Here is a 26,146-nt window from a genome sequence, read left to right as displayed (position 1 = left end):
AACTAGAATATGTAGATCAGTCTTGAAGGCCACCTTAATACTTGTTTATGTGAGCAAGGACATGCTGTTATGTTTAGTTTACATTTCATACATAGTGCTGTTACATGTATAGTATTCAGATGCCAAAAATGTATTAAAATTGTGGTGTTTCCACGTAAGTTCTTTTAGAAAAAAGTATTTTTGTAATGGTCAGGTTCCTCACTTGTCTTCTTGTCAGCCTAAGAAGTGTAGTGAAAGAACTGAGTGTATTTTTTAAAATTCCATTTTAGTTCAACTTTCACTGTAACAGAAGTTGTTACAGGTCAATTTCAACAAAATTTTGAAGTAGTGATTAGAATCTATTGGCTTGTCTGAACTGCCTGCAAATAACAAAATTACTGTTTTTCCACAGGCAGTTGTGTTCTTCCTCATGCAGATTGGACTTTATCTTTTTGTCTTTCATTGTTGCATGGGAAGTACTTAGCATGACAGTGCTGTAGAGTAACCTAAACATCCAGCATTACTAGAGATGGTTGTTCTGTCCCATTTCTGTCAATATATAGAGAACTGTATACAAGGCAGTTTAATTATTAAAAAAATATAACATAATTCAATGAGATGGAACTAACTGACATTATGGAAATTACAGTGTAAATTTAAAGTTCTGAAGTCCTTAATAATTCAATAGAGAGTGATTAGGATAGTTATTTGTCTGATTTCTATTTCTGCGAGAACAGGGCAACTGATAAGGGAAGGTAGTAACTAATGGAACGGGTAATAGAACAAGTGACCAGTAATGAACGATGTAGATCCATAAGTAGGCAAAGCCAAATTCTACACTTGGTTACATCTCTGAAAGGGCATTGACACTAACAAACTTCTGAGGATTTGTGCTGAAGACCTTATTTTCCAGTACCTTGCCAAACTTGATTTCATTTCAAAACAGTGATTTCATGAACTTGTCTTGAAAACACAACATCTATAACTGATTCTTACAAAATTTTCTGTTGTAGTTTCAGACAAAGTTTGATAACAGTCTCTGTGTCCTTTGTCATAAATTTATCTTGCTGTTTGTGTCCTTGGTTTTAATATTGTAGTATTTATATGAGCCACTTAAACCCAGTCAAAAATACTTTTTCAGAAAGTCTAAATTTATAAACATACCTGGTTTAGAGGTTGTTTCAGGAAAAAAAAAAAGCAACCACCACTTTGGGAAAGTATTTAATGGTAAAGTCACTTTGGTAACTGCTTCTGTTCCTAAATCTGCTTTTGTGTTGCATGATTAACTTCCAGAAAACTTCTGGAATTTTATGTATAGTAGTGTCTGAAATTTTAGGTGGTGTCTTTCAGCTTTTTTTGTGTCATGGAAGCTGGACTACATTTTAGAAGCCAAGTTAAGTGTAGGTACTTTGTAGATAGCACTGCTGTAGAAACCCTTGCCATGTTTTTATAGTGAGATTTAATTTTTATTGCTTGCAGCTCTGACTATTGGTGTGTCTTGTTTATTGACTAATGCTGAAAAGCCCTCCTTACATGTAAGAGTAAATAAATGCAAATACAATACTGCAATTTACTCAGAGATTAAGGAACATGTTTTGTAGTTGATCTACAAGCAGAGCTCCCACTGAACTAGAAAAGAAACACTGAGGGCAAATTTTACTACAGGATAATGTCTGTGAAGTCTTTACTGCTGTATGCCAGAATATGACTTGCTGTGGAATGCCTTCTTCTTACTGTTCCATTTTTTCAGAGCACAGTATTGTCATGTAGGAAAATCTTCTTTAAAACTTGCAAGATGTTATCCTGTAATATATATCAAGGTGTATCTTACTTTTCATTCTGTAAAAAGAGAGTACATTTTTTCATATGGTTTTGATTATATAAAAGCCATTGCAAAATTTATTTTTATTTCTTGTTTGTTACGTAACTAGAGGACAAAGTCTGGGTGTTGCAGGTTTATATGTATTCACAGAACAAAATTTATATATGAGGAAATCCTAAAGCCATTTAAACATAGGGGGTTTTGATGTGGACTAAAGCATGGCCAGTGTTTCCCTCAAAAACACATACATTAGTTTTCCATGGGGAAAAAAATACTTTAGAGGAAAAGACAGGGACAGCAATCCTTTTTCAGTCTATGTATTTTTAGATGTGTTATGCCAGTGCTTTATATATGATAAAACCTGACGTTTTGGTATTAAGTTTTTTTAAACTTCTCAGCAGCATGAAAAAAATGTTTTAAGTAAATTTTGCCAAATGAGCAAAATTTGCCAAAGTAGCAATAAGAAAAATTTAACCTTGGGAATTGTGATTCCTGATCTTTTTATTTAGATTTCTGAGGCTCTTAATAGCTACTTGAACAGAACTTTTGTTTCATGTCATCTGTGTGACAGCCTCTTACATTTTGCCCAACTCTAATTTTCTTTTTCTGGTGCTATACAGACTCGAGAAACTGATGAGCTAAGAGCAGCCCATGAAAAACGCAAAGAGAGGCTGCAGATGTTACAGACCAACTACAGAGCACTAAAAGAGCAATTAAAGCAGTGGGAAGAGGGCGATAGCAGGTAAGTTACATAGCTCATTAAAAACATTTCCCTACACAAGAAATCTGAACAGAAGTATTATATAGGTATTCAAAAGAGAATTTGATTTGAAGGAAGACACTACTATATGGTGATCAAGACTTTATGTAAAGCACAATACATGGCACACCCCTATATGAGAAAAATTACAATTGAAACCAAGAGTAAAATGTATTGAGCTGACGCCTTGACTTACTTTATTTAGGATCTCATTGTGAGCGTGAGTACTGGGCAAAGGTCTGCTAGGGCTGCTTATTTATGCTTGTCTAAGTCCCCAGTCGATTAATTTGTTGACTGTGTATGTTTTTAGTTTTCTATAATAGAGCAATTGCTCCTTAGGTTTCAAATAGTTTTGAAAAATAATTTTTTACATTAAAAATATAGAAATAAGAGTATTTCTAACATTCAGTGATTCAAACATTAACTAAAGCTAACCCTAAAATCCCCTTCTTAACAGGGAAAAAAAAGACTATGTGTATGAAAAGCTGGTTGTTTTCATCTGTTAGATGATAACAAAATCAATTATTTCTGATCTTTCACACAAAAATATTGCAGTAATATATCTTTATTAATGGAAAGACGAAAGACTCTACCACATCAAAGTTTAAATAACAAATATCCTAGCTATAATTCTCTTGTACATTGTGTACAAAGCAGTGAAAATTTTAGGCAGAAATATTTTTTTTTGTTAAGTCCTTAGCAGAGTTAGAATTTTTGGACAGACACATTTACGTTTGGAGGTTTGAAGACATTTCTTATCACTTCAGTTATCGGGCACTGCTGAGGTCCAGTTTTTCAGGACCTGTTTCAAGAAAGTAATTTTAGCAGGTCCGTACATCTTGGTGGCTTTAGTAGGGCTTCAGTGCACACCTACAGTTTAGTAAACCCATACATGTTTTACTAAAAATAATTATTTTCTTATTTAGAGCAATGCTAACTGATCTTGACATAAACTTTGTAACTGTCTGACCAAAAAGAGAGTCACAGAAATTGCTGCAAAACAGGTAGCTGTTCAGAGTATAGGGTGATATAAGGTGACCTACCTAAGGTGTGAATGATAAACTCTTCCTCATATATAAGCAATGCTTTGGCCTATCTGAGTAGATCTGTGTTGCTTTGTAATACTATGGCATTTATCTAATAATGGTTTGTCTTTTTTTTAAAAAAGTGTGGATGAAAATAATCGTAATGTACAAATCTGCTACAGACATTGGTAGCACAGGAAGATTTTTTACAATATCAAAGAATAAATAATGAAAAGGTTTGTGTAAATTAGAATAAAAACATTTTGTTTGTTTAGGAAAAACATGTGTGATTTTATCCCTAAAAGCTCACTCTTTTAAGTTCAATGCAGGCTAGAAATGACTGAAACCTACTGCATGGTAGTTACTTCATGCAATGAAATTACTCAGTTTTGTGTCTAAAGCTAAGTAGGCATTCCTGGTTGACTGAGAGACCAAGACAAAAATTCAACCTTGATAAACACAGTAAAATCAAACTTGGTATACAGTGAAGCACTGAGTGCTCTGGTTCTGATAGTTGGGGTTTTTGGGGTTTTTTTTTTAAAAAAAAAGGAAGAAAGGGGAAGGAGAGACAAAATCAACTTCTGTTTCTGTTTAAAACAGATGAGACCAGCTTGTGTCCTGAAAGGAGTATATTTAGGAAAAGTAGATACTGGGGAAAGTGTAATACTAAGTCTTCATTCGTTCATGTGATTTTTTCATCTATAATTAGAATGAGCTGAAAATTACAGGGTGTTGATAATTTTTGTAATCAGAACAGAATTGTATGAACCCATCGTACTAGAAGAGGTTTGGTTTTCCTTTTTAATATGCTTAAACAAAGGAAAGTAGCCAAGGCACAAATAAAAACAGTCTGTAAATGGTTATACCTTACACTGTTACCTTACTATCTCAAAAAGCTTTATATCGCTGGTGCCATGTAAACTGTGAATTAAGAACTCAGTATCAAGTACTTAAGTGGCACTTCTGATCCTCTGTAAGTGATGGAGGAACCCATTCTTTCTGATTCTTCATAGATTAGAATTTGTTATTGAAATGGCAGCTGATGGGACCTAATCCACCTGTCAGTGTACATACAACATCCACTGACATATGTGACTGCAAACATGATAGAGGCCTTACGAGATTACCACATTCTCTGAGAGTTTTATTTCTATGCCCAATAAGAATTTATATTGCAGAGAGTTTTCAATTCATTTTAGAAAGGATTTTTTTAATAAAATGTTTATCTTTTGCATTATTAAAGTACATTAAAATATTTTATGACAGAAAAACTGTGAGGTATTTTCATTTTCTGTGCTTCTAAATTCGGAATGCTTTTTCCTGATGTATCATCTTATCCATAGATCGTTTATTCTTTCATTAGATCGTAGATCACAGTTTGATTTAGAGTAGGCATTAGTGCAGCTTCCAGATTGTTTGCAGGAGCATTAGGGGAGGTAGTGGCTCTCCCATGTTTGTTTGCAAGATACTGTGTGATGGTTTCGCCTTGTGTTTTCTTACACCAGAATGGTAAGCAATGTTAACCAAATGAATGTGCATGACACAGCTCTGCCATGTGTCAGTTGAGAGCTGTGGTGCCATACTAACACAATACCTGTCTATTGACAGGTCTATCAACTATGCAATTGAACTTTTCTGTATTAACATATGTAAAGTTTCATGCCTCACAGAATTTATAGATCATGCAAGATTTGTATTTGGTAGATGCTGTAGTTTCAAATTTGTGTTTTGTGAAAGCAAGGATGCTTTTAATCTTGTTGTCCTAAAACATGTAGATATTTGAAAACAACCAACCTCTTTTTACTCATAAACAGGATTAAAAATACTGAAAGCAGATACCAGCATGCAGAATTCCGTCAACTTTGTCAAGATGATTCTGATGCTGTGTGGAATGAACTGGCTTTTTTCAAAAGGGAACACAAAAAGCTGTTGATTGAAAAGTGAGTTCGTTTCTTAAATGGTGTGTACATAAAGAAACATTCTGCTGTTTTTTATGAAGGTAGTGCTTTGCAGGCCACATAAGAGGAATTCCTTGCAAAATTCCAAGATAAAACCGTCTCCTACCAAAAGCAGAGAAAGAAAACATCAGTTCCCCCCACCCCCCTTAATCAGTGACAAGTTACAAGTTTGCTAGCACCAACAGAAACTGTATTCCATGATCTAGGGATTGTGTTAATTAATGTGGCTCTCATCTGTTGGAGGTGTCGCTCTTCATTAGCCTGTATTTTACACACTGCCGTGCTTCATTTTTGGAATGAGGTGGTGAGGGGATAACCTAGCCAGCCATCCTTGTTTGATCTCTGTGATACATACGCAATGCAGAATGCCTCAGCTCTCTTGGTTCCCTGCCCTGTCCTGCTAATCCCAGCTGAGCTCATTATGGTGTAGCCTTGCTGCTACTCCTGGAGCCAGAGCTGTCCAAGCTAATTACTGGTAGCAGCAGAGCTGCCTGTTAAGGGTCTGGTGTGGATCTGCTAACATGGTCCTTGGTAGTGACCTGCAAAAAGCACGAGGGAGTTGCTTTCTTTCTTGCTGTGCACAGCCTGTCCTTTGGGTTTAGTGCTGATCCCTTCACACAGCTCTTTTAGCTGTAGTAAGTGTAAAACTTGGTGAAGGAAACTCTTACTTTAGAAAACATACAGTTTGCTGCTTTGATCTCATAATTCATAGACTATTATACTCAGCCAGGCAGAGTAAGAAAATGTCCTTTTATACCAGACAAAAGGAAGTTAGTGTGGTATAATTAGCCCTTGGCTGCTATTTAACGCTTTCTGCAAGTCAAGTTGATTTTTTTAATTATATTTAAGAATCAAGACATCATAGAAACTTGTATTCAGACTTTGTTTTTTGTCAGCATTAAAGAAAATCTGTTTTCCCAATGGGTCACAATGTAAACTGATTTTGTGGAGATACCATGAAGGATGCTATCACAGAATTTCAACAGCAGCAAATTGTTTTGTGATATGTAAGTCCTTGTGTTGCTTATAAGCTGCTTTAGCATTTTACATAAAATACTGCTAGTAAATGTGTTGCATGCGGTATTCTTTTATCTACTGGTTACAAGTCCATTCTTGTCACTTCATTGTCCTGTCTTTGTTTGCAATTTTGAAACTATCACTACAGATTATCACATGCATTTCTTTTGTTTATTTTGATTTTTATGTAGGAAAGAGCACTTTTTTGCCATACATGTAATTGCAGTTGTAATTCTTCTTCCATTACTAATCAACACATGCACCACAGGCAACAGTAACTCAGGAGCAATAACATAAGCCTCTCCTTTTCACACAAAGCCATGAAAGAGAGATTGCTTATGTATTGTGCATGCCCTGAAGGTTAGTACAGTTGGACTATTTTTCTAGAGCTCCTGCGCAGTCACATTTATGGGGAACTCCATTATGTCTGGTACACTGCAGATCAGTGGCCTTGACTAGATTGTGGTGAAATGGCATGAGCAAACAGTTGAACTCTTGGAGACAGAGAATTTCTAAGTCACAATGTGTTCTTAAAATCCTGTGTAGTGCTTACTAAGAAGGCGGTGCACCATTGTGATCATTAAGGTGAATTCCTTGTGTGGCTTTAGGTGCCTTTTACTCCTTATGGGCAATGTAGCTTATTGTTAGTAGAAGGAAGGAAGGAATGCATACATAACCTTTTTATATGTCTTCAGTATCTGTCTCTAATAATGACCTGTCTTTAATTTGTTGATGCAAGTCAGTACTTCAATATCTGGGCTTATTTTCTTAAGAAAGTCAATATTTAGTGTCTGTTTAAAATCTGTGCATAGGTTTTCTTTATGTTGCATGTAGTCTTTCTTAAGCTCTGTGGATAAAGGACATGTCCTACAGAATTATACCAATTACTTACATGTGTGACTTTACAAGTAGTATAAGTAAATCAGGGTAGCCCACAGGTTTTGTGGACACACTTAATTTGATATATCCTACTGATTGTAAGTTGATTTAGAATGTGTATAAGCCAAATCCAATGCATCATTGCTTAAAGAAGAGTGTCTGTGTGGGTATTTTATTTTGGCTTAAGTCGGTTTTAACTTTAAATATGTGTTCTTTCCCTGACTAGGCCAGAGAGTGAATGTTAGGAAAACAGGATTATTTGTTGTTGTTTAACTGTTTTACAAGTAAGGAAGGTTTTCCACCCCCGCCTCTTTTCCTCCCTCCCTCCCTCTTTTCCTCCATCCCTTCCAGGGGTAGAACTATGATGTATAATGTCTTTAACTTGCACATACATTGCTCTGAAAATAGATGGATAGTAAGTAAAACATAGGGTAAACCCAAGGAAAGCCTGCTGATGCATGTCCCAGGTTCCAAAATGCAGCCATTACCAATATTAGCACAATGAAATCTGTTTTTAAGTCAGGAAAAACTGAAGTTGCTTGGGAAGTCACTTGTTCTAGTGGTGCCTAATTCCAAATCATGATGAAGCTGGTGGAGAGACTTTGTGTCGCCCACTACTTTCTGTCAGGTCCTTTCTTTTATAAAGTTCTCATCACAGTCAGGGATTGCTTTGACTTTCATATAAGCTATTAAACACTATGCACCTTTCAAGCTGGGCATTAACACATAAACAAAATAAGATTTAAATTTAAGCACCTCTTTTTTCAAATATGTGACATTTTCTGTTTTCATGAAGTTCAGATTGCCTAGCGTCAGTTATTTTTTTGGAGAAAGTTGATGCAGAATGCATGGCACTGTTACTACCATTTTTTTTTACTTTTTGATTAGTAAAGAATAGTATGTGCATGTTGTATTACTTTGCAATTAATGAAATATGTTTCAGAGCCATGGATTACGCCCTTTCCATGATTAGTGAAGTATAAATATGAGCCACTTGTGCATATAAAAGAAAGTATATTGTTACAATCCCATACTAGATTAGTATAATATATTAATCAATAAACTGTAATTATTCAGTGTGTGCTCAATGCTTTATGCATATATTTCTCTGGAATTTCCTAAAATTCCTTTGGAAAGAGGAAGATTTATTTTTTTTTTGCTATTAATAGAATTTATCTTTATACTAAGTACATTAACAGAGTAATTATTCTCTGACTTTATAGAAACTGCTTGTAGTAAGTTTTACCTGGCTTCTTTATTGTCTCCTTCCCCACTATTTATGCTTTCACAAAGAATATCAGATTATATTTCACCATGTATATGTGGATGGAAAGACTCATTTTTAATTTTATGAGCTATAGACTCTCATTTTAATTTTTTTTTAATTATGAAAACAAAATAAAACAAAGAAGTATGAAATTTAAGTTCTCTTTGAGATCCAAACCAGTAGCTAAGAAAATAGTCTAACTTTTAAGACCTCACAACTCAATGTCTTAAGAAATCCTGTAGCAGCTTCCACGTAAACTCATGCCAAAATTGAAGAGTTATAAACAGGAACAAAAAGAGGTCATTGAAATAAATTCCCTAAGTATTCTTTGAAGTGTTTATTAATGCTCGTGTCCAAGTGAAAACAGCTCTGCTAGGATGTCCCAATTTGGTCTTCTCACGTGTGTCAATTTCCCTATGAATTATGCAATACCTGTGTTCCGCTGCAGTCATTTCCTCATAGTACCATCTTATTGCAGGCTACAGAAGCAGGTATTGTGTTGATGTTCATGTTCCGTGTTAAGAAAAATGTGGGGTTTTATCACTTTTTCTCTCCCCCTTAAGCAAGCAGAAAACCAGTTGTATTCAAACAGTAGTTAACAATTAGCTGAAGAGTGGCCCATGCTTGCATACATGTAATATTTTTATTCAAGCTCCATGAAACTGCTGACAACTTGCAAGAGGAGAATCTAATAGCATAATATATTGAAATTTCTTCTATTCAGCTGTGCAACAGCAGTGCTTTCAGATTCGACATCCTGCAGCCACACAGAACTGGAATATCTCCGGTGAAAACAGACATATCATTTTATAGATAGATAGATGAATTTTGAGTACCAAAACGTACACACACACGTATCTCAAGTTTTTAGATAGATGATTTTTAATCTCGGCTAAGTGCTAAGTGTTTTGCTTTCTGTAAAAGTGTGTTGACATGTTGACATTTTTTCCCACATTAATTAGATTCATCTTCGTATCTATATTATTTGGATTTTGCTGAAATTCACAGTAAATTAGTATGTAATGTGTCCATTTGAACTGATGTTTGATTGCACGTTAGCGAATTTAAAATAGTTTGTCATTTCCATATTAAATTCTCATTTGCTAGAGTATAGGTATACCCTGCCCCTTCAGCCTTTATGTACAGACTTTGAGAAGGTATAGTTGATTGTATATAAATACATAAATATAAACTGTTGTGGAAGCTTTATAATTTTACGTCTTTCATTCTGGATTACTTCGTAGGAGATCTTGTAATTGATAACCAGCAACAATGAATTATTTTACCTAGTACATTCTTTCACATAAGACATTATGATATGTCATTATCTTTACAGCTAACTGGTAGTTAGTTGTACATGTGGCATGGTCATATGCAGCCAGTGATAAGGAAGAAATGTTTATAAAGTGAAAGAGATAGCCACGTCATTCAAAGAACCTTTGATGGTCATTCTTTCCTCAGAGTGCCTGAGTAGCTGTGCGTGTCCTCAGTGTGGGAAATGTGCTCTTCATCTTTGAAGCGTGTGGATTCACTGCAAGCTTAGTAGCGTACTTACTCTGCTATAGCAGCTATTTAATAAAGGTTTCTTACTAGCTTTGTGGTTTTTAGGAAAATGAGACCTCATGATTTCTTTACTTATTCTTTTTGGAGTCAAAGCAACTGTTCTGTACCCTGTGTAGTGGTATCTCGCTAGCAAGTTGCCAGTAGCTGGACTCAGGACCAGCAACAGGATGTGATGCCTCTTGCCTTTTCTACATGGAGGAAAGCTAAATTTAGCGTTCTGGATTGGCGGCACTAAGAAACAAAAACCTAAGCTTTATTAGTTCCTCTGCTTCCTGAATATGTCATCTTTTGTTGTTGTTGTTGTTTTTGTATTGTTTTGTTTTGTTTCTAGAAAACCTGCTGAAAAAGTGCAGTGATCTGACAGTTTCTTTGACTAAACAGGAAATACCTGATCATCAGAGACTTTTAGTTTTTAAACCTCCATTGTTGTTTGTAACATCTGAATACCACAGTATATTTTTTTTTTTCACTTGATAGCTACATCGTGTACTGAATTAATTTGGAAAAAAGTTCATTCATGCTACATCAGTGTCACCTACAGAGTATAGCCCTTTTGACATGTACTGTGTCTGTAAGGTAATATTTCTCTTCTTCAGTTGTAGGAGTGCTGGGACATAGCGGGCTTCTTACTGCAAAATACTTTAATAGCTCAGGGCTCTTGTTTACTTTTTACTACAGTTAGTAATTCTAAATTGCAAGGCCAAATATAGTTTAAATAATGATATATCTGTATTTCTTCAGGTTTTGGATGGGTAAAAAGATTGCTCAATCTGAAAATACCATCTTCCATTCTGAAAACGCTGATTGCACAGGCTCTGCACCTGGTGTTAGGGGGTTCTGACAAAGGTGCCTGCTCACTGACTGCACTGAGCGTGCTCAGTGGAAATGACAGCCATGCTCAAGTGTGAGAACTAGAAACAGTGCAGTTGTTGGCTAAACCCACTACAGATGATCTAAAATGTAAGAAAAGAGCAGCATTAGTTGTGCTACGGGGTGCAGTTTTTAAAAGTGAGTTTTAAAGGACTGAAGTCAGAACTATAAATGCCATGTGAAGTTGTTTAGGGGCTTCTGTATAATTAACTTACATGGTCCCTTTTGTGAATTGTTTTCTCTTTTCTAGCAAGCAACCAGTTACATTTTCACAAGGCACTGTGTCAGCTAACTGAAACAAATATATTCTTGTTTTTCAGTGAGACCGATCTGTCAGGGATGATGACATTAATGGTCTTTAATTGTTAAACTTGTCTTTAGAACTTTCTTTACCTGTGTCCACCAGATCTTGTAATTTCCTGCATCCTATTTAACAGACAAATTTTGGGGTTTGCTGTGGTTTTGGGATTCAAATTTATTGATGCTTTTCCTTTGTTTTTCCATATTTAATCAGACTTTTCTTATCTGCAGGTATTTGTTCAAAGTCCAAGTAGTATTATCAAATCTCCACAGCAGCCTGTAGCAGTACTTCAGTGCCTTCTCATACATGATGAGATGTGTCGTACTGAAAACATTCAGTCATGCTGTTAAACATTCTTCCATAATACATAAGTGGGAAAGGCAGAATTAAAGTGGTGTTAATGATAAAATTTGGGCATTTTCAGGGACAACAATAGCAGAGAGATGTTGGAGAAAGTTAGCTTTCCTATGTATTGCTTGCACAGAGCTATTGCTGTTGAATCACAGTGATTTCTGTAGATTATCTGTTATAGAACTGAGATATTGTACTGTTGGTAAGCACGCTGCCTCTGAGACTGCTGTCTTTTTCTTGTCTCTATTGCCTAGACAAAAATCCTTCAGCATTTAGATGGAAATGTCTTATTTATCAGCCTGCAGATATATATTGTGTGTATAAAATTAAAGAAGTACTAAGTGAGTATTTTTAAGTTGTACTGAATGTTACTGAAATAAAAAGAAGCCTATGAACCTGTAATCTTATGACACCAAAGCACACCAAAGCTGGTAACATAAGCTGTCAGGCTGCTGTAATAAGAGAGTAATGAGGAAGTAATGAGTATAGGTTTCAGTCCAACATCTTGACATCTTCAGTGGTGTTCCTGGTAATTCTGGTAAGGGCAGTGCTGCTTGGTGCTTTCTGGCAACAGTTGAATTTAGCATACAATGCTAGTTTTCAGTTTTCCTTGCATGATAATTTTTTTGGAAGGGAATAACAAATTTTCAAATTTATGTATATCTCAGATTTGCTGATAGCATATAGAACTTCAAGAACTGAATTTTGCAAAGAACTAGAGGAATTAAGTTTCTCCAAAGACTGCAAATAATATTTTACAATGAAAATTATTAAGCAGTGTTTATGTATTGTTACCCAATCTCTTGAACTCTTCCTAAAGTGTACAGTTCTGGTATTCCAGAAAGTCGGATGTGGAGCTAAACATGATCTGTGTGATAAACTACTTGACGCTCTTGCTGCATGAGGAGTAATATACGTATACTTACAAAAGTTTAACTTATCTGAATGTTTTGGGATCCTTTTCTAATTTGTGAAGAATTCTGAATGCATGTTCTAAGAGGTATTGTTGTATTTGCTGTTTTCAAACAGTCATGTGAGGATAGACATGGAATCTTCAAAATTTTCCTAAAACTCAAATATTTCAGTGTAAGAAGTAATTTATGAAATTGATTTGTATCCTTACTTTGCTTTATTTGAAACGAGCTCCATACAAAAACCAGGGTACAGATAATAGAGACTTTGTTATGTTGATGTTCTGAGTTTTATATGAGAGTTAAAAGCACTGATGTGACAGAACTATTGATATTGTGCAATGGAGTCCTCACCCTGTGTGCTTCTTTGTCTGAGTTACATTGATCACACTGGTATACCAGTCACGGCCCTTCAGGTTGAAATGTTTCTGAACAAACTACAGGTAAACACTGTTTATGAGGTCTTATTAAAAATTCTGATGGTCTTATTAAAAAGGAATGAAAAATTAAAATAATGAGCATAATTCACACGATGTGACATTTGATTTTTTAAAAATATCTTTTAGTCTATCAGCTGAGTTTTGAGCTACAGTAAAACAGATAAAAGATTACTAAACAGAAGATATAATTTTAGGCATGGGCTTCTAACCATCCTTTTGAAAAAAAGCTTGTACTGCATGTTAACTACTTTAGTCGCTAGTCACTAGTACATCTTTGGTTTTTGAGTGACTATTGATTTGAAATATACCTCAAAACTCATTCTTGACAACTATGACATTGTGTTCACTTTTTTGTTATGTGAACAGACCTTGGACTGGTGTGTGTGTGAGTTGCTTTTATCCTTTCTTGCTCCTGAATGTGGGTTGTAAATCCGAAAGACAACATCAACAGATATAACTTCCTGTGATTTTAATCCATCCTATAAGTGACTGAATTGGGAAACAAGAATGATAAAGACTTTGGGAAGTGAATGGACAAAGTAAAATAGATAGTTCAATGACTCTGTACAGTCAAATATTCCATTTCCTTGGTTAATTAAGACTACAAGTTTCTTGGTGTAAACTGTAAGTTTACAATTTTCTTCCTGTGTAGGAATTTCTGTAAATGATTCTGAATATTTTGAATGTTTGCAAAATGTAAGTAATGCTAGTACTTTTTGCTTTACTCTTCTTTTGGCAGCATTATCCCCAGACATATGTAATGGTTTTTGCTCTCTCGCACAGTCTAGATCAAACACCTGCTCCCAGGATTACTCTCACCTCCCAAGGCTGTCAGTTGACACATAAATATACAGACCCATGAAAAGAGCATATTTTGCCCTCACTGCAGGCAAATATTCTTGAATCATAATGCTGTAGGAACAAAGTGAAGATTTTCTGTCAGAGTAGTATTTCACCTGTAGAAGTTGGATAAAGTTTCTGCCTAGCTTGGCTTTCAGGACTCTAAACAATTTCTGAGTAGTAGAAAATTAAAATCACTGTTTGCATTATGATGTATCAGACTCCTTATCCGAATTTGTGACAGCCTTTTCCTGTATCTTCTGTATGGGCTTTTTACAAAAGTATGTGTAATGTGCATGTGCATTCTACTTTTGTTTTACAGAGTAGAATTTTTACCCTTTTGAAGACTCAAGAACAGAAAGTAAAGTTCAGTTTTGCTTACCTAGAAGACCTTTCTGCTTTCTTTCTTCTCAGGCTCCTTTTCTGAGGGGAAGAAAACAGAGCTGCTTCTGCTGTCCCATTTTCTTTGCAAGGATTATTAGGCTATTTGGCTTAGGCTTTGGGTAAGAAAAAATTACCTGGCAGTACTTTCACCTGGTGTCTTTAAGACTTATTTTGGTTAATATAATAAGCAACGCTACTGCCCCTTTTTAAGGGCCCCGATAAAGTGCATGCAAAGCTTGCTTAGCAGTCTTTTTCTGCCTGATTTTCTTCTTAATTTGGCTTTCCAGTCTTTAACAATCTTCCATGACTCTGGAGGAAAACATTTGAAAAGGCAACAGTTAACCTCTTGGACTCGGAGTAAGGCTTCCCTGACTGCAGCAGCTCCTGGACTACCCCCCTGATACCTGTCCACACAAGCAACAACAGTATGCATTAGGAGATTGTGGTTGGTTCTGCTTATTGCTCTGAAGAGTCATCCTGCTGCAGTCTTACAACATGTAATCCTTGGGAAGGAGTCGTTTTCCTCAGTGGGTTACTCCTTCTTATGTATTCAGCTCTATTAGAAATGAGATTCTCTGCTTGGTTTTATTTTCCAGATAAAATTCCCTGGGACAAATGGAAGAGAAGACTTACTGTTTGTTTGGATGTTTATTTTAGTCTGCCATGAGCCTGCTCTCTTAATTCCTTTTATCTGTATGCAGAGGAGTGCAGGAGTCTCCTGCTGGCCCTACCTGTGAATGCTGAAAGCTGCTGATGAGCAGTGGCTGACTTATGGGATGGATGTCTATTACTCAGGAGGCAGTGGTTTGCTAGAGGACTAACTAGAATCCTCTGGCAATGGGTTAACCTAGGGTCAGCAGCTTTTGAGGGAAGGCGCTCTTTAAACTGATAAGTACAGAAAGAAAGTTTATGCTATAGCTCAGACTATCTTTCTAAATTATCTTTTCTTTAATGCATTGAGACCCAAGTGCGCATGTGTATATGTACCTTGGACTTGGAGCTGTGTGAGGGCTCCTGATGGTATCTTTAGAACTGCTGACAGTTAAAAATGATGAGTACTAGGAAATTTTGTTCTAGCAAGAAGGTATATTTTGCAGAAGCCCTGCTTATATGCAGATGGTACAAGCATTTCGCCTATTCCAGTAACTTGATAAGTAAGCAACTGTTACAGAGAATTTCTTGCTGATGCCTAGGTATAATCTAAAAGAAATTAGAAGTAATTCCTTTGGCAAAGCTGATTTTATAGCACAGCTTTTAATATGCTAACTCTTTGTGTATTCCAAATGGGTAAGTATTATAAAAATAGCTAAATAATGGAGGAGTAATCAAAAATATTACATTGCAATAAAATAGAGTTCAGAATATTTTATGATACTTGAAATAGCAGATACTATAATTGTGGGTCAAAATGGGTACCTTTAAAAATGTATGCAATACCAGCATAAAGTATTAGCTGGATAGATTTGATCTTTCTTGATTTCTTACTATCCATGTTTTAATATTGCCAAGTGAAACTGTGGCAATCATAGTTGGAGGACAGAAGTGAAGCGTTTGTACATAAAACAGGACGCTGTGTGCTTTCCTGATCCTCTTGGTGCCTTTTGTATGCGTATGTTATAAGCAAGAAGAATTACTTTCATGAAGTTATTGATAGCAAACAAACCACTTTGAGGTTGTTCTCGTGGTATGAAAACAAAGACACGATTCTACTTCTGATCTGCCATATTAGAAGATAGTGACAGTATTCTAGGAAGTGCCAGTAGGTTTCTACTAATTTAGGGTGCTGATTCCTGTTAATTCAAGGACTTGGTAAATTCTCCTTGGCTAGGAATGAGGTGGAGGTTGTTCTCTGGCCATGTAATCTAAAGCAGCAGGGACTGCTGCTCTCCTGAACTACTTCTTGTCAATAAAGTAAACTTTCAAGTATTTTGCATTAGATTATATTGTCAGAAGATCTCTGTGGGTTTTCAACTTGTTTTGAAACCAGATTAAAAAATGCTTATCACTGAGAAAGATTTACTGAAGGAATAGAGTCACATTCTATGAGATATACTTACAAACAGCATAACCTTTCCAGGCAGAAGGCTCAAGGCCATGAGGCAGTTTTAGGTCTGTGTAAAGGTGAAAAGCAGCATACCAGTCTCTAGGCTTTGTATGACTTGAAGTCACTTTTCTCCCATCTGATGGGCTATCATTTGAACTTAACAAAGCTGCTGTAAAATACAAACATTTCAGTATAAACAAGAGCAAGGTGTTGTTTCTGGAAGGAGTCATAAATTCTGGATTCTTCCCAGTCCACTGGTTTTATTACTCTTTCAAGCACATTGCAAACCAGCCTTTTTTTCATCCCTCTTTAGAAAGTGGTCCTGAGCAGAAAAGTGTGGGAGCTGAGTACATATTTTAAATGACTTGATGATCTTAAAGGTCTTTTCCAACCTAAATGATTCTATGACTCTAAATAAGATTTACAGTTTATCTAAAGATACAGGATTAGTGTATTTGTTCTTAAAATTAGAAGTAGCAGTCATGTAAGTCACTCATTTATGTAACCTTTGTTATTGGCAAATTTGGTAGGGTATTACTGTAAATATTCAGGGTATGTTTTTCAGCTATACAGTCTTCTTTAGGACTCTAGAAACCTTGACTATAAACTAACCAAGACTGAAAAGACCTGTCCCATTGCTGTCAGAAAAGAGTTGGTTTTCATGTTTTGAAAATGTTTTATAGCTTTTCAGCTTAAAAAACCCAGACCAAAGTGATTGAAATGAACCTCTGTAAAGAATGCATCTAGATAGAGGCCAAATGGTAACTGCAGTTTCAACATTGCAAGCTTTTAGAAGTGGCTCACCGTGTTAGCATTACCACTGCAGATAGGAGTTTAATGGAACTTAAAGTTTAACTGAGTCGTTACTTACTTTTCATCTGAATCGCTGAGAGGTGTTCCTAGTAATGAATCTCCTTTGCTTAATGCGATTCATGTGTACAGCTAGAAGATGTTTTATGCAAGTTTTCAGAGACAATTCTGAACAGTTTTTGAAAAACATTGAAATTTACTTAGGTTGTATTTCTGTTTCTAGAGGGGTTTTTTTGTCAATTTATTAATGGTTAAGAGCTTACTTACAGAATTCTGGAGTTTATCACCCTGCAAGTTTTCACTTGCATGTATCACTTAGTCCATGTATCAATATAAAAAAATGTTTAAGTTGGCAGAATACTTCACAGTATTTGATAAACATTTGCCCAAAGGTCATGTCTGGTATCTTTCTATTGTTAAATTACATCCTAGGAACTTCCCTTTTTATAAGTTGAATTAAACAGTAGAATGAATACACAGCATAAATGTGACAGAGACTGTAAAATGCAGTAGTAGCCTTTGACTTTGTCAAGAGAAAAGCTGTCAAGATGTGAATTTATTACAAGCTGGAAGTGATCAATTTATACTCACACTCAGGTTTGTTCATCATTCCTCTTGACCTGCATTTTCCCGTTGTATTCAAATCTCATCATTCATTCTTAAGTTATGGTTCAAAGGTCTGTCTTCACTGAGTCTATAGAGCAAACCCTTTTTTCCAAAGGAAAGTTTTTTTTTTCCTATTATGATTAGCATAGACTTTTTTTTGAGTTCTGCATTGCTATATGTATACAATTTAGAACCCTAATCACATCTGTTGTCTATGTTAAGTTTTTCCATAGGCCTCATCTTTTTTTTTTTTTTCCTTTTTTTTTCTTCTGGTTCATCAGCCTTAACCGCAGGACTGCATAGTTCTCCTTGTTCATTCCTTTCTTGTTTGTTTTGTTTTGTTGATGTGCTTAGCAGCACTTCCATGCCTACGTACATCATAGTCCTCCTTTTGTACAGAGGTATCATCTGTAAATGAACTTCAGTTTCTAGCTCTTCCCTGTACAAGTGGAACTTAAAATCTGCTTCTTGTAAAATGCTTAGAAGGTAGAGATTTTTTAATTGTGCACTAGACATCATAGTGAGATCGTGCTTACGAGATGCTGACTGAAATAACACAAAAACTTAAATACAACCATAGAATTTAAACATTTCAATTTGAAAAAGGCAGATCATTTGTCTTCCTTGAAAAATACAGATTTATAAAATTTATGTGCTATAGATTTTATTTGCTTGCTCAAGCAAAACCAACACGTAGCATGAAAGAGAGAACTGGAGAGAACCTTGCTTTTCAGCTGACATATTGTCATAGGAGACTTGTGAAAGGATAAACTGAAAGCATTCTCCATGTTTTGCATTACAGCTTCAAAACAGACAGCTGGCTGTTTCCAGATTTTTGTAGGTTCTTAAAGAAGACAACATTACACCCTTTCCTCTTTTTTGTTGAGCTGCACTCTTGTAACAAAATGCGCAGGCTACAGTACTTTTGTGGTGAATTTTAGAGAACTGAACATTGCTTTGAGAAAAGTAATGATAACTCCTACTCAATGTCTGGTTTTCTTGCAAGTGGGGCTCTAAAGGCAAGTCCTAACTGTGGTCCCCTTCCTATCTGAAGAAGTATTTACTTTCTTAACCCAGGTGCTTGGTATTTTTTGTTATAATGCGTATACAGGTGACTTGTCTTGTTTTTACAAGTTGTAGCTAGAATAGCACATTAAATATATTCAAATGTATCAGAGCATGTTTTACTACGGAGTTTGGGAACAAACAGAAAAGAAGGAAGAGCTACTTGCTTCTCTATGTTGTTCTTCACATTGCAATTTTTGCTCTGTCTTTTGCCTTGAAATGTAAAAAGACTTATGAATAATAGTAAAAAACCCACTTGACTGCACACAGTCCTGATAAAAAGCCAGTTACTTGTACATTCCTTTAGCATCTCGTGATTTTGTATAATGATACAAATTACATATTTTTGTTTTTCTCCATAGCTCTATATTTACTATAAAAATTCTGTAGGAAATTAATTTGAAGATTTTGTTGCATTAAATTTGTTTTTCCAAAAGAAAGGATTGAATAGAAATCAATACAGAATCTGTTCCCAAATGAGTTAAACGCTTAGAAATTTGCTCAGTGCTGTGTTGACCTTGAGTGGCCCAGTCTGTGCATGCAAAACTTAACAAGTTTGTGAACTGAAGATTGCCAGGCTTCAGAGATCAGAAAAAAAAAGAAACCAAGAAACGAACAAACAACTAATTAGGGTAGGATAGGATGACAGGAATTGGTTCAAAAAAGGGAGGCTATATACCTATGTAAGCTTCCCCCGACTGAACAAAAAGTAAGATCAGGATGCAGGTAGCAGTCTCCCCAGTGAAATGCAATTTATTCAGTTTGCTTTAATGTGACATGTCTACATACATGACATCTACATACAAGACATGTTTTAATGTACTGCTGCAAAAAGCATAAATCTTGGGAAAGGACAACATTCTGTTTGCTAGGAGGAATCTAGTCTCTTAGGTGAAAAAATGAGACCTGGTGTCTAGCTGAGGTGACAGTGTCCTCTTGCACCAAGAACGCTCCTGCAGTAAAGAGACTCTTTCTAAGGATAGGAGGAAGTGGGTGTTTTAGATAAGATAAGGAAAGCTGGTTTATTTTAAAAAAAATTGTCAACAATAGTTGACTGACGTATTAATCAACAGTATGAAGAAATAATTTACAAGTACTTCTGTGCCAGAAGCCCAGGAAACAAGATGTGGAGCGAGACTGCTTGGCATCAGATGACAATCCTGACACACTAGGCTTTTCAGTGACCTGGAGGAAGAGTAATCTGTGTGGTACAGTGTTGCCTGGGAACTAGCTTTGCAGGAATGACAGAGTAGGATTACCTGGTGAGAGAGTGTCACTGTATGAAAAGGATTATTGAAGTGTAATTAACAGACAGGTATTACAGAAAAAGGGAACACTGTGTAATGCTTTTGCATAGAAGTCCTGTATTTTAATAATAAATAAGTAGCAGTGAGATTGTACTGCTGATCTCTTCATCAGGATGCTGACGATGCAGAAATAAAAAGGGAGATTCAACGAGTTGTGAAGGACAGGCTGTAATCATGGAAGGTTTCAACTATCCACATGGAGCCTGCATCATTATCTTGCAAGGCAAGATGTAGAGGTACAAAAATTTTGTGGAATAAGTAACTTTTTTAGAACAAATAATCTTAGAAACCAAAAGGAAGAATACTGTCTGGATGTTGAATGGTACACAGAACTTAAAAAGCATTAGAGAGAAAGCCTCTCTGTAATAGTTACCTCAATACAAGGAGAAGTACAGAATCATGCAGCTTGGAAGGAGCCTCTGGAAACTGTCTTGTCCAACCTGCTGCTCAAAGTGGCATTTTGGGAAGGATCTTATCAAGTTTTGACAGAAGATGGAGGAGATGAAGCCCAAGGATGGAGATATCAGAACCTTTCTGGGTGACTGGTCCAGGGTCTGGCCAGCCTAATGAGCAATTCCTTTTTTATATCTAGTTGGAATTTGATGTATTCTAATTTGTGCCCCTTGGATTTCGTATCATCCACTGTGCTCCCTGGGAAGAGTCAAACTCCAACTTTTTGGTACCCTTGCATTAGGTAGACAGCAATAAAATCTTTGCTTCTCCTAGGACTGAATACTCAGATCTTTCACCTTGTTATTGTAAATCATGTGCTCAGTCCCTGACCGTTTGGTCCCCCTTTGCTAGACTTAATCTAACAGGTCAGTGTCTTTGTTGGAGAAGCCCAAAACAAGACACAGCCATACATGCAGTCTCAGAAGTGCCAAAGAGAATCAATTTTGTAAACCCAATTTGACTATACTCTTGCCCATACAGCTAGTATGTTCTTAGCCTTTGCCACAAAGGCATGTCACTACCAAATGTTCAACTTGTTGCCCAGAAGTAACCTACTTTTTTCTGAAAAGCTGCTTTCCAGCCAGTTCATGTCCTAGAATGACCTGTTGTCAAGAGTTGTTCTGGCAGGACTTTGCCTTTGGTGAACTTCATGAAGTTCCCATCAGCCTATTTTTTCCACCTATGAGGTCTCTGTGAGCAGTGGTCCAGCCCTCTAGTGAGTGTATCAGTTACTCCCTTTAGTTTTATATCATCTGTGAACCTGCTGAGAGCAACTCTAACCCATCTTTGAGGTTGTTAATAAAGATATTGAACAGTATTGGTTCTGGTATGGATCCCTGAGGGATGCTTTTAATTACTAGCTGCCAGTTGGACTCTGCACTACAAATCATCACTCTTTGAGCCTAACAGTCCAGCCAATTTCCCAGCCACCTTACCTAGTTTTCAATTCAGATCTCAACTACTTGGTGATAAGGAGGTGGGAGACCATCTCAAATTCCTTGCCAAATTCAAGGTATACACCATTGCCTGCTCTACCTTTATTCTTACAGCCAGTCATCTCCTTACAGAGGCAGTCAGGTTGGTAAAGCACGATTTTTCCCTTGGGAAATCTGTGCTTGCTGATTCCAGGAAGGAATCACCTTCTTCTGAATTAAGTGGCTGGACATGACTTCCAGGATTATTTGCTCTGTGACTTTCCAAGAAAAAGAGGTGAGGCCTTTCCCCACATCTCATCCTTTATGATGGGTTCATGTGACAGCCTGGTTTTTTTCTTCTTTTTTCTAAATTAGATTTGAATAGTAGCAGAAGAGAGTGGACTAAATCAATTGGACTGGGAATATTAACTTTGCAGAAAGGGAGCCACATAAAAATGAAGCAACTAGAGTCAAAAATCTGCAACCCTCCAAACACTAGAACAAGCAGTACAGAAAGGCTATGAACAGCTGGAGGCTGTTAAGAAAGGTACTGCAGCTGAAACCCACCTGAAATATGTGCTACAATTTAAAAAGTGACATTAAAAAAACCCCAACAAACCAGCCACCACCCCAAAACAGTGTTAAAAAACTTTCTGTAGAGACTCACTGGGGAAGTTTATGTGACCTTCACAGAGGAAAGGTCAGTGTTTAAAACATAAGCTTGCATTGGTGCGGACAGGTACGCGCATGAACAGTGGCAGGACAAATGCAAGTGGAAAGCTGAGGGGGCAAAAAAAGCTCTTGGAAGGGCGGTTTTCAAAGATTCTTAAGCTAGATAGTAACATTTTTCGTAAATAAGCAGCCAGTTAGGAAATTTGTGGGTTTACAATGCCATGAAAGAACAGCTCAGTGAATCTTTGCCTCAGTCTTCCCTGGCGTTAAGATGCTGAAGATGCTAAGAAGGTGCCAACGACTCATGTATTCTTTGTAGGAGATAGATCTAAGGTGTTTGATCTGTTTGAAGTAACTATACAGCAATTAGGAGGTCAGGCAGGTATGTTATTTGTTAATATCTTGGCGTTAGGATCTTCACACCCCGAGGAGCGTGAAGAAACTGGATTGTGCAATTACTGAACTGCAGCTGCATTGGGAGCAGCCACTGTGCCAGTGGGCTGCCGTGTGCTGCAGCGACTGTCAGTGGGGTTGGCTCCAGAGGGAGCGGCAGACGCGTGAGCCTGACTGCGGCCATACCTGGGAAGGTGGCAGGCTGTCTTTAGGAGAAGGGGCGAGACACCAAAAATGGGAGACTGATCACTGAGCACAGATAAACACAGTTTTGTTGGGGAAGCGTCGGTGTGGCTCCTGTAAGGGGAAATCCTGCTTCATTAACCTGCTGCAATTGCAGAAGGGTAACAATAACTATGCGGTAACAGTGATCTGTATTTCCCAATTGCCTTTGACAAGGCTCTGCATGAAAGGTTATAAAGAAGTTCCATTCTTGTGGGATTGGAGGAAAGGTCCTTTTAGCAGGGGGCAAGTTAAAGCAAGGGAAACAAAGGGTAGTGCTTATGTGCCACTTTCAGGATGGAAAGTTGGGAATCAGACTGCATAAACTGTTAGGCTTGTGCTCTCTCCTGAGTTGCATCTGCTTTTGCCTCTGCTGGAGGCAGAGCATTGGTGATGGATGGACCCAGTGCTGGTCTAACCCAGTTGGGCATTTCTATCATTCATGCAAGCCAGTCACTGACTTGTATGGGTTGGATCTTGTATTACAAATCGTAATTTCTTGTCTAAGCTTGTCTGACATATTTCCAGCTTAGATATATCATAACTTCAGTTGGAGACTATTTCACAAATTAATTTATTTGGAAGTGCTTCAGATATTCAGACTATAAACCTACCCCTTTACTTACTTCATATCATGTATTTACTTCTGCATGTCTTTCATCACCCTAAAAAAAAATTATGCAAAAGTTAAATCTTTTTTAAAATCTTGTACAATTATCATTGTAAGCTTTCACTTAGTGTGTGGCAGGCAGTATGTATAGATGCATGTAAGCATGTGTTCATTCAAAAAATTTTTTTGAAGGTGAAAAATAACATGTCCAGAAGGTGGAGGTTCAAGCAGGAAGCATGTAATGTTGAATATAGTCTTTTAATTATGTAAACAGAGAATGTTTTTTCAAGGACATGTTTTGCTATTCAGTCCAAAAAGTGAACATGCTGTGAAGAGTTAGAACAGTGGAGGTAAAGGCCACCAAGTCTGCATTATAGAAATTGATGATGACTGGGGCATGGAGAATGAAAGAAGAGCAAAGAAAGTCGACCTGTGAGGGCAGCTGAGTGATCGTGGAAGTAGCTGAAGTCTTTATGTGTCATGCAAATCAAGTCACTTCAACTTTTCGTGTTTCTCATTTTCTTTACTTTGTGTGTTACAGCTGAGTCAGGGATGCATTTAACATATAATGTGCTTTAAATAAGTTGTATACTGAAAGACCTTTTTTTTAAATCCTTTCCTTACATTAGCAGATATTTTGGCAGCCATTTCTTTGTGCCTTATCCCAGAGGGATTTCGTAAATCATAAATTTCCCATGCAGCAGTTCAGAGTACAGCAGAAATGGCTGTGAGAAGATTGGCAATCCGGTGTTCAGAATGGAGCTAGAATAATATGCATTTCTACAGGACATCAGTTTATATTTTAAGCAAAGTTTGCATATTAAAGGACTGCCCAGTGTTCTGTTTACTGTAGGATCCTAGGTTAAAATGTGGGGACTTTATTGCTAAGTTAGTGCACAACTGTATTGTTAAAGATCGTGTCAGAAAACACAAGTATAAATGAACTGTTTAAATTAATGTCATTCATTCTAGTATTTCACAATGTGACTTTGAAACTTTAGCATTGGAATCCGGACAACTGCATTTGTATGTGATTTTAATGGAATGAAAACCAGTAATTCAGAGATTTTGTTGTACAGACCTTACCTGGTTGATATGACAGGACAAACTATAGTAGTAATGCAGTAGTAGATCAGGTCTGAAAAAGCATAGGAGGCATAATAATAATTTTCTCAAATATAATAGTAAGTTTCTCAAGTATTTCTCAGATGGTCGCTGGAAAAAGAGGAGTGGTAAGGTATATCTGCACAAGGTTGGCTGGTGCTTTCCCCTAAGACTGAATACTTATTCCCCTCTTAACAGGATTCCACCTTTACTGGTCTCCTTTTCATCTCAGGCATTTCCTTACATAAAATGACTGTCTGAAACTTCTTAGTGTATGTTAAAACCAACATTATATCTGAATTTTGTAAGTTCAGATATAGAAGTTTTAGTCACCTGTTGTACAAATGACTCCTTATGTTTGAAATATGCTAAGTGTCATCAAATTAAAACTAATTCCTTGGTGTTAACAACGTTTTCCCCAGTAATATACCGATATGGATTTGGTTTCCTTTTTTAAACATTTTTAGTGGCATGTATGTGATTGTTCTGTGGTTGTTACATTTTTATTTCTTCTTTTGTAGACTGAATCTTGAAGAAGAATTGGATCAGATGAAAGTACACCGATCTGTGGGTAAGTTCACGGTACACCAGTTTAATTGTTGGCAACAAAAAATGTATAGTATTTTGTATGGTTGTATGTAGTCCATTAGAAATACTAATTTTAAGGTTTTTTTCTCTCTTAAGGGTAATTTCTTTTTCTTGAATGTGTGTTTTGTAAGCATAAGGCCATATGTATTCTTATTTCAAAGTATGTTTACCCTTAAGTTATCTACATGCCTATTAAATCAATTTCAATTTTTATAGATACACATGTTTGCAACTGATATGTATGTACTACATATAAAATTGTTTTAAATATCTATCTATATGCATAAAATATGCATGAAATCTAAAACATGTTTATATGTTTATGAAGCTTTCCTCCAGAATCTGAGATGTTTTTTGCAGTATTGCAATACAGTGATACCGAAATTTCATGATCCTTCAGACTTTTTTTAATATTAGTCTCAAAAAGTATGTGAATTCAAAAGTAAATCAAAATGGTGGAATTCTTATAAGAATTATCATGGATACCTTATTTTATATCTTTACAAAATTTACAATAGTTGATGGTTCTGTGAAGATGGATCTTTGTCAGTCAGATAGGTAGTATATTACCATTGCCTCTCCATCATTGCTCTGATTCTTTGTATTGTTTGCTGTTCCTGGGTCTGGGAGGAGTATTCAAGAAAACATAGTTACAGTCCAGCTGGCTTTCACATTTGGGGTGAATTCTGCAAAGGAGCAGAGTAGGAGACTTGGAGAAGTACTCTGCATGTTCTCAGCAATAAAACCTTACCATTCTTTATCCCAATTTTCTTTGGGTTTGGTGTTGGGGTTTTTTTGTTTTGTTTGTTTTGTTTTTTTATGGTAATCTTGGCCACTTGAATGAAAAAATTAAGATTTTTTTCCCCCTCTTGATTTTAAATTTGTTTTATAGTACCTGTAAAACTAAGTGGAAGTATCTGCTGCTGAAGATTGAAGTTACGGCTTTCTTTTGTGTTTCTTCTTATCTGTTACTTTCATAGCCCCAGATAGA

General features: G+C 36.4%; 1 protein-coding gene across 1 annotated transcript in view; it reads left to right on the top strand.

Annotated features, from left to right (window-relative positions):
- The window catches only part of CNTLN (centlein), a 191,432-nt gene that overhangs the window by 100,278 nt on the left and 65,008 nt on the right, over positions 1-26,146 (top strand). Inside the window, exons 11-13 of the mRNA XM_037372632.1 lie at positions 2,422-2,543; positions 5,401-5,526; positions 25,089-25,138. Of these exons, the coding sequence (XP_037228529.1) occupies positions 2,422-2,543; positions 5,401-5,526; positions 25,089-25,138 (298 nt within the window). The remainder of the gene's footprint in view (positions 1-2,421; positions 2,544-5,400; positions 5,527-25,088; positions 25,139-26,146) is intronic.

Source organism: Falco rusticolus, chromosome Z (assembly GCF_015220075.1).
Source record: "Falco rusticolus isolate bFalRus1 chromosome Z, bFalRus1.pri, whole genome shotgun sequence".
NCBI lineage: Eukaryota > Metazoa > Chordata > Aves > Falconiformes > Falconidae > Falco > Falco rusticolus.
Note: the sequence above shows the minus strand (reverse complement) of the source record. Positions and strands in the feature narration are given on the sequence as shown.